Source organism: Canis aureus, chromosome 7, assembly GCF_053574225.1.
Source record: "Canis aureus isolate CA01 chromosome 7, VMU_Caureus_v.1.0, whole genome shotgun sequence".
In the NCBI taxonomy this organism is placed as follows: domain Eukaryota; kingdom Metazoa; phylum Chordata; class Mammalia; order Carnivora; family Canidae; genus Canis; species Canis aureus.
Window position 1 is genome coordinate 6,397,567 of NC_135617.1, and position 18,049 is coordinate 6,415,615.

At 34.3% G+C, this 18,049-nt stretch overlaps 1 protein-coding gene and 1 pseudogene across 5 annotated transcripts in view; one reads left to right on the forward strand and one right to left on the reverse strand.

Annotated features, from left to right (window-relative positions):
* Positions 1 to 290: 290 nt before the first annotated feature.
* The window catches only part of CEP57L1 (centrosomal protein 57 like 1), a 69,094-nt gene continuing 51,335 nt past the window's right edge, over positions 291 to 18,049 (reverse strand). For all 5 annotated transcript variants that reach the window (XM_077902847.1, XM_077902850.1, XM_077902848.1 and 2 more), the window contains 7 exons: positions 12,892 to 13,008; positions 8,773 to 8,850; positions 7,942 to 8,028; positions 4,139 to 4,216; positions 3,786 to 4,021; positions 2,575 to 2,719; positions 291 to 722 (listed from right to left, as the gene is read on the reverse strand). In XM_077902847.1, the coding sequence (XP_077758973.1) occupies positions 504 to 722; positions 2,575 to 2,719; positions 3,786 to 4,021; positions 4,139 to 4,216; positions 7,942 to 8,028; positions 8,773 to 8,850; positions 12,892 to 13,008 (960 nt within the window). In that variant the 3' untranslated portion in view covers positions 291 to 503. The remainder of the gene's footprint in view (positions 723 to 2,574; positions 2,720 to 3,785; positions 4,022 to 4,138; positions 4,217 to 7,941; positions 8,029 to 8,772; positions 8,851 to 12,891; positions 13,009 to 18,049) is intronic.
* LOC144316917 (ubiquitin-conjugating enzyme E2 D3 pseudogene) lies at positions 5,908 to 6,344 on the forward strand (annotated as a pseudogene).

Below are 18,049 nucleotides of genomic sequence, written 5' to 3' on the forward strand. Positions count from 1 at the left end.
TGGGCTAAAGGCCTCTTTAGAGAACTCTTCCATTTCCAAAAAAGAAAAACATTTTATAGCTTTAAAATAAGGTAGGGAGGAAGCACCATGAAAGGTAAAAGACCTTATATCACTGTGTTCATTTTACATTGGTTTTAAGGTTACAAGCCTACTAAATGAAAATGTGGAATGGTACTTGTATCTCAGATTTAACTTAATTTTAAATATCACCAATCCAGTATCATTTCTTAGACTTAGCTTAAGAGGTCTGCAAAGTGAACAATGTGTCTAAAACATGAACAGATTAGGTATTTCAGTCAGTAAGAGAAACAGAAAAGTAGTCATTTATTATTTGTGACTCTTAGGAGGTCTTGGCATTAATTTAAAAATACTACAACTTGACACTTTATAGGGACTAGAAGCATAATTCAAAATTTCATAAAGGTATATTAAATTAAAACCACTTTAGACAATTCAAGATCTCACTGACAGAGTTCGTTTAAGGTGACAGTTTTACTATTGTGTTACTGTTCCCACATGATATCATCTCTTCTCAATTTCATTTGAAGATTATGGACTTGTACTGGATGAAAGTTGCTGTTCTTCTGAAGAGAGTTAGTTAGCAAACATTTCCTGGAACTATTTTTTATGTTCTTTGATCCTTTAAGGTTGTTATCTTCTCGCTGAATACCTGAAGCTTCACTCATCTTTGACTGTTGAACTTTTTGCTGCAGTTTACGGACCTGGAAAGAAAAAAAAAAATCTGACATTTTAGTTAAAAAAGATATTAAAAATATACCCTAAAATAGATGGACTGGATTGATGTTATAAAGGTTACATGAAATTAAAAAGTTCATTAGGTATTTATTTATTGAGTACCTAACACTGTGCTAGTTAGGTAAAAGTATCATGAATTAAACAATCCTTTCTCTCAAAAAGCTTATTGCTTTTATTAGTGAAGGAAAAGCATACACAGGATAACTAGAGAATAATTCAGGCTGGGATAATTCTGAGTAGGACAAAAGGTGTTTATTTGAGAAGGCTAAAGTAGAACAAGATCAATATGGGCTGAGAAGTTCAATGAAAAGCTGTGAGGATGATTTATAAAGGATATGAAATGAGTAAAAACTGGAGGAGGAGAAAAGGGGAAAAAAGGACCCTTCAAGTGGTATTAACAGCAAAGTAAAGATTTGGTGCTAGGAATGAGCACTGAATTTATAAAGTCAAATGTATATATATATTTTTTTTACTTAAAAGTATTTCTGAATTTAAAGTACTACTGAATGCCAGTACAAAAAAAAAGTGTCATTCGGTAGTATCTGGTAACAGTTGGGTAGATAGGATTAAACAAAATAAAACCTATAACTAGCTGAAATCCATTTCTGCCAAGCCTGGTCCATTACTTACTGTATTTCACTTATGTACAGGCCCAATTTATAGAACTGATCCAGACACTGGCTAAGAATCTGGTATTTGTCCACAGCCATTTTAATTGGAGATTAAATTTATCATGACGAAATGCTTGAAAATTTATACTGCTACAGCTATTATAGAAAATAAATAATATTTTTCAAAATACGATTTATGTGCATTAAAAATATGGCTATTTTTCCACTCCCTTAAAATTTCTCCTATACAATTCTAAGAAAGTGTATTAATTAAATAATCTTCACCCTAACATAATCATATAAAAAAATTGGCTTACTAGAGCCTTAAAAGCCAGTAAAGTGAAAATATTTGCTTCAAAAGTGTCATTTCCTCTTTTTCTCTTTATTGGTCTTAGAAGAATAAAAGCAGTAAAATTCTGAATCCTTTATTACTTTCTTATAAAAGTAGGGAAGGCTTTATTGTGAGGTTAGCATAACACCAATTTATATGAATGTCGATTATTCCACAGATAGCTACGTGATGTGATTTGAAGGTTCCTGGAAAGACTTTCTCTGCCTTCTGCTCCAGCAGGGTAATAGTGCTAATAATCCAACCTATGGAATCAATGTCTTGGGACAAATATTGTAATATTCCTTGATTTTCTGTTAAAATATTAAAATTGTTATGCCATTCTTATAGTTATTAAGAATTCACATGCAAGGAGAGAGTCCCCCTTACTACCACACTATAGCTAGCTAAGCACAGGTCCCCAGGGAATGGAATAGACTATTAATTGTTCTGAGAAAGAAGAAATAGTGGTTTATGTATGAGAAATAGGTTTATGTATGATACTGAAGTAGAGACCTGTCAGCGTAAGGGGCTTCATTAAGGCATTAGGGGTGGGAGAGATAAAGGGAAAGAATGTTTAAAAGGGCAACCAGGAGGGCTGCAAAGCAAATTTAGTTTACCTCAAAATCTTCCCACAGCCATTTATGAATACATAACTACACTTTCTTGTTTCTCTTACTTTACATTATCTTGGAGAGTTATGTAGGAGGCAATGTTATTCCAATGGACAGATGACTCTATAACAGGCTTAAGGGACTCCTGTCATCTTTTCACTAAGCCACACATACAGACCTCAAATTTGAAAGATCATATAGATATATAACACTGACTCCAGATATATTATCTTTTTATTAAAATCTTTTACTAAAGCCTTCTTACATTTTCTTGATGCTTTATCAGTTTGGAAATCTGTTCTCCTTTAATTTCCATTTTCTTGACTAAATGTTCTAGTTCACATTCTAGGTCTTCACAGACTGAACGACTTTCAGTTTCCTTCATTTGATTCAGTAGTTCTTCGTGCTTCCTATGAAAGAAAAGCAAGTATCAACTCTGATATAGCTTATACCATATGCCTTTGATATAATTAAACAATATTCTGTTCAATCATAAATTTTTGTCAGTTAAATATTAATTTTCAAAGATAGTCTCTTTATGTAGAGTTACCTAGTTAAATCTATGGTAAATATAAAAGGCTCTTATGATTTGGGGTTAGATAAATTTAGAAATATCTTAGACTTAGGGTTTTTTTTTTTTTAGACTTAGGGTCTTAAAGAACCTAAATTTTCAATGTTCATAGCTAAACGTAATAAAATATTCTGATGTAATAATAGCTAAAAGCATTAAAGGACTCTCTTTAGTTCCAACTTTGGAATTCTTAATATAGTGTGTTTGGGAAGAACGGCAGCTATAAAAATATTTGCCTGAGAAATCTCTAGATTTGGTGATAGTCCACAGAAAGGAATACTGTCAGGAGAACCAGTTATACCTTCTACAGAGGTCTTAGTTCAACTAGTTGGCTACCCAAATCTCATATTTTCCGGAATTTTTATTGAATATATACTTAAACTTGGGGCTTAAAATATGTATACCACTCAGAATCTTATTTACTATGGATGCTTCAAGACTTATCATTCAGATCAGTCAGAGTTGAAAACAAGGAATTGCTTTCCTACTTGTCTAATGAAATTTCACTTAATTAAAAGGATTATAAAAAAACAAAGGAGAATCTTGCTTTTAAAAGCATTTGTGAAAAAAAAATAAAATAAAAAAATAAAATAAAAGCATTTGTGAGTTATAATTTAAAGTCACCAGACCGTATTTGTTAGAATAACAGTAGTATTTGCCTATCAGTTCAGATCTTGGGAACACAGAAACTCCTTAGATCAAAAAAATAGTAATTACATATTTAACTAGAAAAGTTAAATACTAACAATAAATACAATGAAAAATTAGTGTCAACTCTGAAGATCAAAATAAATCCAAATCTAAGCAAGGCCTTTAAGAATTGATAAGTGGCATTGTTCTTAAGACAGAGAAGAGAAAAGATACTATATGGCTTGCTACTTCTGAAAAACAATAAAAATACTTACATATTCATTTGGTCCAGCTCATCCTGCATTGCCATCAAAAGTTCAGACAAATTGTCACCAATAGAAATGGAATGTTTTGAGTCAGAAGGTTCAGCTTTACCCTGGGAAGTTGTTCTAGTAGGCTTGTAGAGACATCGAGGCTCAGTAAGTTTCTGATGGGTATGTGGCCCATAATGTTGTGTTACCTGCAGGAGGCTTTGCACACTTGTATTCACAGAATGGCTGGCACTGGAAGACTTTAGGGGAAAAGAAATAGCTAGGAACAATTTCAAATGACTCATGGCATTTAAATAGCACTTACAACAAAGCAGGAGTGTGTCTGAACAAGTATCTTCATCTTTCCCCCCTCTCACCTTTTTAGCCACAATTGGCAGTGATCCAGACTTTGAATAAATTTGCTGAGGTAGTCGTTCCTTTAAACATCTAGTTTTCTAAATATTGACAAAGGAAAAAAGTAAACAAAAAATTGTTTTAAAAGACTTTTATGATATGAAGAAGTCTCAAAACTCAACAGTAAACATTCTAATAGAAAATAAGCAAAAATATGGATAGACATTTCACTGACGAGGTCATATGGATGGCAATAAACACACAGAAAGATCTGCAAAATCATAGGCCATTAGTAAAATGCAAGTTACAATGATATAGCACTATACAGCTACCAGAATGACCAAAATAAAGAATAGTGACCACGCCAAATGTTGGCAAAGATGTGGAAAAGCCAGACTGCTTATGCATTATTTGTAGGAATACAAAATTATATAGCAACTTTGGAAAATAATTTGAAAGTTTCTTACACTACATTATTGAATTATTGAACACTATATCTGAAACTAATGATGTACTATGTATTGGCTAATTGAATTTAAATAAAAGAAATTAAAAAAAAATAAAGTTTCTTGCAAAACTAAACACGTACTTATCATATGATCCAGCAATTACACTCCTGGACATTTATTCCAGAAAAATGAAAACCTAGGTTTATGCAAAAACCTATACATAAGTGTTCATCACAGCTTTATTTGTAATAGTTAAAAAGTGCAAACAATCCAAATGTCCTTCAATAGGATCCAGTAAATATCAATACATTCTTTCTATTTCTGTGTAGTATTTCACATTATGGATATACTACAGTTTAATCACTGACAGCAAAGCCATCTGGACCAAATAAGTACATAAGTATTTTAATTTTTTTTTAAAGATTGTTATTTATTTATTTATGAGAGACACAGAGAGAGAGGCAGAGACACAGGTAGAGGGAGAAGCAGGCTCCACGCAGGGAGCCCGATGTGGGACTCGATCCTGGGCCTCCAGGATCACACTTCGAGCTGAATGAAGGTGGCGCCAAACCGCTGAGCCACTGGGACTGCCCAGTATTTTCATTTTTTATTAGAAGTAGCAAGATATACAGGTATCTTTTTTCTTCTCTGTCTTAAGAAAAATGCCACTTATGAATTCTTAAAGATTCTTAAAGGCCTTGCTTAGATTTGGATTTAGTTTGATCTTCAGAGTTGTCATTGATTTTTCATTGTATTTATTGATAGTATTTAACTTTTCTTTTTTTTTTTTTTTTTAAAGATTTTATTTATTTGTTCATGAGAGACCAGAGAGAGAGAGAGAGAGGCAGAGACACAGGCAGAGGGAGAAGCAGGCTCCATGCAGGGAACCTGATGTGGGACTTGATCCCGGGTCTCCAGGATCACACCCTGGGCTGAAGGCAGGCACTAAACCGCTGAGCCACCCAGGCTGCCCAGTATTTAACTTTTCAAATTAAATAGTAATTGCTACTTTTTTGATCTAAGGAGTTTCTGTGTTCCCAAGATCTGAACTGACAGACAAATGCTACTGTCATTCTAACAAATACAGTCTGGTGACCTTAAATTACATAAAATTGCTTCTAGGATCTATTGTGTTGTTATCAAATGTTGTGTCATTTAGTAACTCTTTTATAAAGTATTACAGAATTTATTTCTATGAGTTCAGTTCTAGGGGCAGCTTGAGGGAGGTCCTGATCCCTCTGTGCCTGTGTCTGGCAGAGCATGTGAGATGAAGAGACAATCCTTTCTTGTGCTTGGATAATCAAGAGTTTTGGCTCAGCCTTTGGGCACATACTGAGGTGAGGAGCCAGATAAAAAGCACAGGTTGTGGCACTGAAATGGATTAATAAGGAACTTAGTGATTTGGCCCATGACCCTCTAGCACAATGTTCTCCAAGTCCTGTTGGGGATTATATGTTTCATTAGCAAGTGACAATTATGCAACCTAATGATATCAAAGTGGTGTATTCTTTTTGACAATTCATTTTCCTACAGTCTACTCTTTCAAACCAACTAAGGTTACATTTAAAAGAATTTATCAGCCAAATATTAACAGTAATGTAGCATTTGTCTTAATATTCTAAGATCATGATCTTCTGCTTTAACTATTTCTAAAATTCTTTTATCCATTTTTTCACTGTTATGTGATCCTCTAGTGCCAAAGGTTACATGGGTTTATGAAATAGACAGAGATAAGTATAATAGAGTATCTTGGGAATGGACTCAGAAATATGTCACATGATGCTACTATAAAGTCAGAATTACCTGCATTATAGCTGGAATAAAATTTAAATTACCATTCCTTCCTTTTTTTGATTTTCTTATCCAGCTGCTAGCTGCTCCCTTATCAGGCTTCATATTTTTAGATTTTATTTTTTGTTTATTTTCCTCCATTAATTTACATGCTTATCTGACAAAGACAAGTTCTTCCAGTTTTGGACAATAACTGCTTTTAGAAACTAAAAAGTATTTATAAAAGAAGAGTTGCCTAAGGTTCAGAATTTTTTAAAAAGAATGTATTTATTTATTTATATTTTATTTTATTTCTTTTGAGGGAGACAGGGAGAGAATGTCAAGCAAACTGCATTGAGCATTGAACCTGATGCAGGGCTCAATTCCATGACCCTGAGATCATGACCTGAGGTGAAATGGAGTCCGATGTTCAACCAACTGAGCCACCCAGGCACCCCCCAAGATTCAGAATTTTTTTTTATTTATTTTTTATTTTTTTAAATTTTATTTATTTATGATAGGCACACAGTGAGAGAGAGAGGCAGAGACACAGGCAGAGGGAGAAGCAGGCTCCATGCACCGGGAGCCCGACGTGGGATTCGATCCCGGGTCTCCAGGATCGCGCCCTGGGCCAAAGGCAGGCGGCAAACCGCTGCGCCACCCAGGAATCCCAAGATTCAGAATTTTTAAAAAAATGGAGCATGTGTATTATGTGGCCAGTGTCTTTACTCTAACTTGGCCATGAAACGAAAACCATTCCTCACTGTTCTAAGATGCCGAAGAATTCATCTGAGGGGAAGGGAGATGGATGCTCAGTTGTCACATCAAAGGAAGTAACATTATTCAAGTATCCATTCTTTTTTAAGCTTTCCACTGAGAGAGATCTGAAGTTACATGATATACTTTATGCTCATGACTGATATGACTGGAAAATTGGTATTAATTTATAGCATCAGCAGAACAGAAACTATGATGTATTTTATACATGTTAATAAAGGAATGATATATTCTTATTCTATACAGACTAGAAACTGGAAGTCAAATACCCTCTGCATTCCAAAACAGGGTCTCAAATATTTTTAAATTTTCATTTAAATTTATATTGTTAGGCGGCTTGGAGCTATTAGTTAATCTACCAATACACTGTTTAATTAGCACTGAATAAATGATGCAAGTTGTCAGTGGACAAGTGATCAACTAATAGCTCTCCTGATAACTTATTTTTCTTGCAATAAAATTGCATAAATAGCAAAAAAGAGTTTGGTACTAGTAAAATGTCTATATTTCTAGAAAAATTGGAATGCTTATTGTTATTTCACAAATATACTGACTGTCATATAGTCCTTTTTGTTTTGGTTGTCAAGTAAAATCAAAACTAGATTTTGTGCTCACTTGCTGATACTTTATTTAACCTAGGTTTTATGGAATTTTCTAACCTCAAACCTAAAACCATCATCACTCAACTTAGGTTTTTTTCTGTATTTTATAGCATTATTGCATGCTTTTTATTATAAATATCTTCAAATTCTTTTTGGAAATGGATAGACATAAATATTAAAAGAGTAAAGAAATAAGCATTAATAAGTAAGAATAAAGTTTCTGCATACCTTCAAAGATTTCTTCTTCTCCTTGGAGCTTTTTGGATTTGCTACTGAAGACATTAAAATTCTATTGATTTCAAGTCCAGTTTGAAGCTACAATATTAAAGACAAAGCTTTATACAGCTAATTTTTTTTTATATAACTAATTTTTAACAAGCTACTTCAAAAACAATATAATAAGAAATTAGGTCTCAGTTTATGAATACAAAAGTGCTTGGGACACCTGGGTGGCTCAGTCAGTTGAATGTCCAGCTCAGGTCATGATTTCAGGTTGTAAGCCTGAGCCCTGTGTCAGGCTCTGTGCTCAGCACTGAGTTTGCTCGAGATTCTTTGCCTCTTCCTCTCCCTCCCCAAACTCATGCTCTCTCTTTCTCTCTCTAAAATAACAAAAATCAAAAATAATAAAATAAAATAAAATAAAATAACAAAAATCTTTTTTTAAGAAGTACTTCTTAAGGAAGAAAAGAAAACCCCAAATACTATTTTTGTATGTGAAATCTACTAAGTCTGTTGGTAATTGCAACCATTTTGTTTATAAGAGAATGCATTATTTAATACATATATATCAATCAAGCTGAAAACAATCTATATCAGGAATTATTTCATATATATATGTCAGAATTTCAAAGGACTACAAGATCTCTCTTGGCAGTGCATCCAAGTATATAAATATACTGACTGACTTATTGAGAATCTCATTATCATAGTAAAAGGAGACAAAACTAACAGGCTAGGAAGCAGAAATTATAGTCTAAAATATAGGCTGCAGATAATGAAAACAAAGTATAATAAAACATATGTGGTTTAGTGTGACAAATGACATAATTCTCTATTTACTTCAGATGCTTTGTCTTGAAATAGCTTACGCTGATGTTCTTCTTCCTTAAGTTTTTCCTCTAAATGTTTAATCTTGTCCTGCAAAAGAATGAAAAAAACTGGGATTATTTTTATTTTATTTTATTATTTTTTAATAATAAATTTATTTTTTATTGGTGTTCAATTTGCCAACATACAGAATAACACCCAGTGCTCATCCCGTCAAGTGCCCCCCCTCAGTGCCCACCACCCAGTCACCCCCACCCCCCGCCCTCTTCCCCTTCCACCAACCCTAGTTCGTTTCCCAGAGTTAGGAGTCTTCCAAGTTCTGTGTCCCTTTCTGATATTTCCTACCCATTTCTTCTCCCTTCCCCTCTATTCCCTTTCGCTATTATTTATATTCCCCAAATGAATGAGACCATATAATAAAACTGGGATTATTATATAAAAACTAGAGCCAAATAGCCTTTATTCTTTTCCCAAATAGTCTTTGGAGTCTTGATTCTTAATAGTTCAGTAAATTAAAGCAGAAAGTAAGAAAAAGAAATAGCAAAGATGCTATGATTTTTCTTGGTTTTCTTTCTATGCTTCTTTACTTGCTATTACATATAAGAAAAATAAAGGGATTGGGATCCCTGGGTGGCGCAGCAGTTTAGCGCCTGCCTTTGGCCCAGGGCGCGATCCTGGAGACCCGGGATCAAATCCCACGTCGGGCTCCCGGTGCATGGAGCCTGCTTCTCCCTCTGCCCGTGTCTCGGCCTCTCTCTCTCTCTTTCTCTCTCTCTCTCTCTCTGTGACTATCATAAATAAATACAAAAATTAAAAAAAAAAAAGAAAAATAAAGGGAAAGCAAAGACTGTATCTGCAAACACATTATTAATTTCTAGCAACAAAATTGTAATGATGAAATTTTGGGGGGTACTAAAGGTCTAGAAAGTCAAATGATCATAGTCTTGGGTCTCAATGTTTCATCCAAAACATAGAAAAATCTTGGGGATCCCTGGGTGGCTCAGCAGTTCAGTGCCTGCCTTTGGCCCAGGGCGTGATCCTGGAATCCTGGGATTGAGTTCTGGGTCAGGCTCCCGACATGGAGCCTGCTTCTCCCTCTGCCTGTGTCTCTGCCTCTCTCTCTCTCTCTTTTTCTCTCTCATGAATAAATAAATAAATAAATATTTCAAAAACAAAACAAAACACAGACAAATCTCAACAAATGTCTACTGTGTGCATATTACTAAGGGTATAGTTGTTGGAGGAGGGAAGGATAGGTAGACATATTAGAAATATAAGATATGGACTACAGCAAAATAAAAAGCTTCTGCAAAGCAAAGGAAACAGTCAATAAAACTAAAAGTCAGACTACAGAATAGGAGAAGATATTTGGAAATGACATATCTGATAATGAGTTAGTACCCAAAATATATAAAGAACTTATGAAACTCAACACTCCAAAAATGAATAATCCAGTTTAAAAATGGATAGAAGACATGAATAAATATTTTTCCAAAGAAGACATCCTGATGGCCAAAAGACACATGAAAAGATCCTCAACATCACTGATCATCAGGGATATACAAATCAAAACTACCATGCGATATCACCTCACACCCGTCAAAATGGCTCAAATCAACAACATAAGAAACAACAGGTGTTGGTGAGGATGTGGAGAAAGGGGAACCCTTGTGCACTGCTGGTGGGAATGCAAACTGGTGCAGCCACTGTGGAAATGAGTATGGAGGTTCCTCAAAAAGTTAAAAATAGAACTACCCTATGATCCATCCAGCAATCACACTACTAGGTATTTTTTTTTTAATTTTTATTTATTTATGACAGTCACAGAGAGAGAGAGAGAGGCAGAGACATAGGCAGAGGGAGAAGTAGGCTCCATGCACCAGGAGCCCGATGTGGGATTCAATCCCGGGTCTCCAGGATCACACCCTGGGCCAAAGGCAGGCGCTAAACCGCTGCGCCACCCAGGGATCCCACACTACTAGGTATTTACTCAAAGGATACAAAAACAATAATTCAGAAGGATGCATACACCTTGACTTTTTTTTTAATTTAAATTCAATTTGTCAACATATAGTATAACATCCAGTGCTCATCCCATCAAGTGCCTCCTTAGTGCCTGTCACCCAGTCAGGCCATCTCCCCATCCACCTCCCCTTCCTCAACCCTTTGTTTCTCAGAGTTAGGAGTCTCTCATGGTTTGTCTTCCTCTCTAATGTTTCCCCACTCAGTTTCCTTCCTTTCCCTTAGAGTCCCTTTCACTATTTCTTATATTCTATATATGAGTGAAACCATATGATGACTGTCCTCCAACTGACTTATTTCACTCAGCATAATACCCTCCAGTTCTATCCACATCAAAGCAAATGGTGGGTATTCATTCTTTCTGATGGCTAATATATATGATTATATATATTCCACATCTTTATCCATGCACCTTGACATTTATAGCAGCATTATCTACAATAGCCAAACTATGCAAACAACTCAAGTATCCATCAGTTGATGAATGGATAAAGAAGAGATGTGTGTGTGTGTATGTATGTGTATCTATATATATTTATATGGACTATTACTTGGCCATAAAAAAGGAATGAAATCTTGCCACTTGCAACAACATGGATGGAATAAAAAAGTTTTAAATACCAAAGGACAAATATACTAAGAGAGAAGATAACTGAGAAAAGGTGGCAATGATTTTCGCAACACAGAAAAGTAGATGGGTGACTTCCAACCTTACTTTGCAAGGCAGAAAGAGCTGAAATTTCACTAGAGAGTATAATGCTAAGTAAAACAAGTCAGTCAGAGAAAGGTAAATACCATTATGATTTCACTCATATATGGAATTCAAGAGACAAAGAGCAAAGGGGAAAAAAGAGAGAAAGACAAATCAAGAAACAGACTCTTAACTGTAGAGAACAAACTGATGGTTACCAGAGGGAGGTGGGGGGTATTCAATAGGTATTGGGGATTAAGGAGTACTTTTGCTGCGATGAGTACTAGGTGATGCATAGAACTGTTGAATCACTATATTGTACACCTGAAACTAATATTACACTGTATGTTTACTAGTTAGAATTTATTTATTTTTTAAAAAGATTTATTTGAGGGAGAGAGAGTGCAGGAGTGGGAGGAGAAGTAGAGAGAGAGAAAGAATTCCAAGCAGACTTCCCACTGAGTGCCAAGATCAGTACAGAGCTTGATGGCACGGCCATGAGATCACGACTTGAGCTGAAACCAAGAGCTGGATGCTTAACTGACTGACCCTGGAGCCCCCTCTAACTGGAATTTAAATAAAAACTTAAAAAAAGAAGAATAATTTTGTGACAAGATATGGTAATGAATATTAAGCAGGCTTAACTGTGGTGATCATTTTGTAAAATATACAAATATCAGAAAATACAAATATCAAATCATTATGTTGTACACCTGAAACTAATATAACATTTTGTATCGATTTTATCTCAATTTTTAAAAAGATGGAAAAAAAAAAAAAGAAGCATAAGATCTGTTCCTTGTTAAGAGCTTATATAATACTTAAGGAAACAGTTAACATACATGAAACAACAAAATAATATAATAAAAAACAATAATACAATTTGACTCAGAACATGTATATACTTATACATGTAAGTATTTCATCTTCTATCCTGGTATGGCTCAGAACATGAGGACAATACTATACAAAGGAAGAGCTCCCTGAGTGTTGGAGAACTCAAGGAAGGCTTCACATAGGAAGCAGGACCTGCAGAAAGTCCTATGAGATGGATAAAATTTGGGTGGAAAAAAAGGAGAGCATTTCAGGATGGGATCAAGGATAGACTTAACTGTAAGTGATGAAAGACAATCTTTTGGATATCCTTTAGGCAAATTATCTGACAAATGAAAATGTTCTGTCATTTTAGAAGGAGCCAACATTACCATTTTACATCAAAGGCAAGCTCATTCATGCCACGACAGAGTACATTAGCTTTTTATCTCCATGGGCAGAAATTCATATCTGGATTACTAAGAGCTGTTAAAAAAAGTTTTACAAATCAGATTTACTGTATATTCATATATAGGGCCAATAATGCTTAACACTAAAGATTTATTCCTGGTATCATCACTTCAAAGAAATAAGTGAAACCTTACCTCAGCAGTTTTCTGAGTTGTTGTAAGTTTAAAACATTCTTTTTCTAAGACATCAAGCTTTTCAAGTTTTGCTTGCAGCTTCATATGATCTTGTTCTTTTTCCCTTTGAAGCTGGGCCTGGAAAGGATAAAAACAAAATCCAAATTTGGCAAGTGATGCCAACGGCTCAAGAATAATACAATTTCTGAGAATTAGAGCATAATAAATCTGTCATAAGAAACACGTATATACATGTATATACTTTAGGTGCTTATGAGTAAAAAACAAGAAAATCAAATACTTTTAAAGAACATAGTATACAACATACATACATACATATATACATATATACACAAACATAATGTACAAATAAGATGAGCTATATTAGCATAAATGGAATAAATTTTTCGATGCATGTTTATATAACATTTCTACTAAGGAAAACATCATCCGTGAAACCTGCATTAAATAAACTGTTACCTGTATGGTGACCGAAACCACACTTTATCTTATCCTCTAAATATGTTAAATATAACATTCAAAAGCAGCTATCAGAGGAATAAAGCATATAGAGACACTGGAGAAAAGGAAAGCTATACATATATTTTCACATCTATACACTGTTTTGTAATGGTATTTATCACCACACTAATGCAATGTAGTTAATAATAGGGACAACTGTGAGGGGGCAGGAGGTATATGAGAACTCTCTGTACTATCTGCTCAATTTTAAGCTTAATACTGCTCTAAATGAATAAAGTCTATTAAAAAACAAAAAACTGAAGCAATCAGTAAACAGTCTTGGTGACCTGTGGTCTTACATTCAAATGGTGTTACAGAAGGAGAGAAGAGGGAGGTCAGATAAGAATAATTATTTGAAGGATAATGGCTAAAAAAGTACCAAATTTGACAAAAAATATTAACTGACAGATTCAATATTAATAATAATAAATTTAAAAACCCAAACAGAATACATACAAAGATAACCACATTTAGGCACATCATTTTTTTTTATTTGTGTTCATTGAAGTTCCATTTGCCAACATATAACACCCAGTGCTCATCCCATCAAGTGCCTCCACAGTGCCCATCACCCAGTCAGGCTATCCCTCCACCTACCTCCCCTTCTTCAACCCTTTGTTTCTGAGAGTTAGGAGTCTCTCATGGTTTGTCTTCCTCTCTAATTTTTCCCACTCAGCTCCCCTGCTTTCCCTTATAATCCCTTTCACTATTTCTTATATTCCCCATATGAGTGAAACCATATGATGACTGTCCTCCAATCGACTTACTTCACTCAGCATCATACCCTCCAGTTCCATCCACGTCAAAGCAAATGATGGGTATTTGTCTTTTCTGATGGCTGAGTAATATTCCATTGTATATATAGACCACATCTTTTTTTTTTTTTCCCCCACATCTTCTTTATCCATTCATCTGTCAAAGGACATCGTGGCTCCTTGCAACGTTTGGCTATTGTGGACATTGCTGCTATGAACATTGGGGTGCAGGTGTCCCAGTGCTTCACTACATCTGTATCTTTGGGATAAATACCCAGTAGTGCAATTGCTGGATTGTAGCGTAGCTCTATTTTTAACTTTTTGAGGAAGCTCTACATGGTTTTCCTGAGTGACTGTACTATTTTGCATTCCCACTAACAGTGCAAGAGGGTTCCTCCTTCTCCACATCCTCTCCAACATTTGTTGTTTACTGGCTTGTTAATTTTCACCATTCTCATTGATGTGAGGGGGTATCTCATCATGGTTTTGATTTGTATTTCCCTGATGGCAAGCGATGCAGACCATTTTCTCATGTGCTTTTTGGCCATGTGTAGGTCTTCTTTGGAGAATTGTCTGTTCATATCTTCTGCCCATTTCATGATTGGATTTTTGGTTTCTTGGATGTTGAGTTTATTAAGTTCTTTATAGACTTTGGATACCAGCCCTTTATCTGTCATTTGTAGGTTGTCTTTTAGTTTTGTTGACTGTTTCTTTTGTATGCAGAAGCTTTTTATCTTGATTAAGTCCCAATAGTTCATTTTTGCTTTTGTTTCGTCTTCATAGATGTATCCTGCAAGAAGTAACTGTGGCCAAGTTCAAAAAGGTTGTTGCCTGTGTTCTCCTCTAGCAAAAGGATTCTTGCTAGAATCCTTTGTGATGGATTCTTGTCTCACATTTAGATCTTTCAACCATTTTGAGTTTATCTTTGTGTATGATGTATGATGATCTAAGAAAATGGTTTAATTTCATTCTTCTGCACGTAGCTGTCCAATTTCCCCAACACCCATTTATTGAATAGACTGTCCTTCTTCCAGTGGATACTCTTTCCTGCTTTGTCGAATATTAGTTGACCATAGAGTTGAGTGCCCATTTCTGGGTTCTCTATTTTGTTCCATTGACCTTTATGTCTGTTTTGTGCCAGTACCATACTGTCTTGATGATCATAGCTTTGTAATACAGCTTGAAATCCGGAATTGTGATGCCCCCAGCATTGGTTTTCTTTTTCAATATTCCCCTGGCTATTCGGGGTCTTTTCTGACTCCATACAAATCTCAAGATTATTTGTTCCAACTCTGTGAAGAAAGTCCATGGTATTTTGATAGGGATTGCACTGAACATGTAAATTGCCCTGGGTAGCATAGATATTTTTGCAATATTTATTCTTCCAATCGATGAGCATGGAATGTTTTTCCACCTCTTTGTGTCTTCCTCAATTTCTTTCAGAAGTGTTCTGTAGTTTTTAGGGTATAGATCCTTTACCTCTTTGGTTAGGTTTATTCCTAAGTATTTGACAGTTTGGGGTGCAATTTTAAATGAGATTGATTCCTTAATTTCTCTTTCTTCAGTCTCATTGTTAGTGTATAGAAATGCCACTGATTTCTGTGCATTGATTTTGTATCCTGCCACGTTGCTGTATGAGTTCTAGCTATCTTGGGGTGGAGTCTTTTGGGTTTTCTATATACAGTATCATGTCACCTAGGCATATCATTATCAAATTGTTGAAAACCAATGATAAAGGGAAAACTTTAAAAGCAGCCTGAGAAATGATGATACATTATACACAGAAGAATGAAGATAAGAATTCTCATTAGAAACCATGAAATCCAGAAGACAACTTTGACCATACCTTTAAAGTGCTGAGAGAAAAAAAGGTTGTCAACTAGAATTTTATATGCAGTGAAAAATCCTTCATCAATAATGGTGAAATACAGACTTTTCCAGAAAAATATATGCTAAGAGAATTCCCAGCATACTTGTAAAGGAAGTACTTGTCCTGAAAATGACACCAGACATAAAATCAAACATACACAAAGAAATAAAAACATTGGAAATGGTAAAAATGTTAATAGATACATATTTCATTTTAAGTTTTCTTCAAAGAATAATTAACCCTCTAAAGCAGAATAGCAATGTATTGTGGGTTTTATAACAAACATAAATAAAATGTATGAAAACTGTAGAGCAAAGGGGGACAAGTAGAAGCATACTTAGTAAGGATTGCACATTATATTGAAATATTTTAATACTAATTCGTGGCAGACTATGGTAAGTTAAGAATACATATTCTATGCTGTACAGCAGCTACTAAAAAGAAGGAGGAGGAGAGAAGTATCAGAGGATGAGGAGAATTCAAGAAAAATTTAAAAGGAAATCACCAGAGAAGTTAGAAAATATTTTTAGCTGAATGATAATGAAAATACAAAATATCAAAATCTGTGGGATGCAGGTAAAGTAGTTTAGAGGGAACTTGATAGCTTTCATTATAAAATACAACATTTAAATGAAAGAATAAAAGTTTTAAAATCAATCATCTAAGCTTCCAACATACAAAGCTAGGGGGGAGAAAAGGAAAGAAACAGGAAAGAAATAATAAAGTGGAAATCAATTAAGAAGGAAATAACAAAAAAAATTAAAAACAAAAATACTGCTTTTTTTTAAAAAAAAACAATAAAACTGATAAAAGTGATAGGTAGACTGGTAACTTTAAAAAGAGGAAAATATAAATTAGCAATATCAGAAACAAAAGAAGGGACATCTTGAAAGGCACAAAAAGAAACAGAAAATTCAAGTAGCCCTATACCTGTTAAATAAATTGAATTCATAATTTAAAAACAGTCCACAAAGAAAACTACAATCCCAGATAGCTTCTGTCAAATTTGAATTCTATCACATATTTAAGGAAGAAATAATGCTAATCTTAAACAAGATCTTTCAGAAAACAGAAGAAGGAATTGTTCCCAACTAATTTTATGGAAAACAAATAAACAAATCATGGCATATCTGTATAATAAAATTCTATACAGCAATAAAAACAACAATAACAACAACAACAAAAACTATTGATATATACAACAACATGGATTAATCTAAAAGACATTATGCTAAACAAGAGAGTACATTTTCTATTATCCTATTATATAAAATTCCAGGACAAACAAAACCTCTAAGGTAAAATAAATCAGAATAGTAGCTGCCTTGTTGGGAGGTGAGGAGAGAACAGAAAATGTCCTGACAGAGATATAAGAGAATTTCTGTTATTTGGTAGGGCTATGGATTATATCAGTTTATTTATCAATAATCACTTAACTTTACACTTAAGATCTGTACATTTCACTGTATGTAAATTATATCTCAAAAAAAAAAACACTTAAAAACTGTTAAAAATCACTGATCTACAATATTTAGCTAGGACAGGAATTTCTAGGTTATTTTATAAGACGAAATAACCAAACTTTATAAAGTGCTTGCTCTTCTAGTTGTTGTACCCTCACTTATAAAACCCAAAATTATCAGCCTTATACATTTTTTCCAAACTGGTGGATGTGTGCCGTGTTGTGCTGTTAATCTGCATTTTCCTAGTTACTAATAAGAATGAAAATTCTTCTATAAATGTATGACCATCTGTGATTTTTTTCCTATAAAATGCCACTTTATAATTGAGCCCATTTTTCTACTGTTTTGTTACTTATGTCTTGTTTAAGAAATTTTTCTCCACCCCAAGGTCATCAAGATATTGTTCTCTATTTGCTTTTAAAAATTACAAAGTTTTGCTTTTTACATGTAAATCTTTAATCCACCTGGAATTGATTTTTTTGTGTGATGTAAGGTTGGGATCCAATTTCATTTTTTTTACCCCCTCACATAGCTAGCCAATTTTCCCAAAACCATTTACTGAAGTCTAT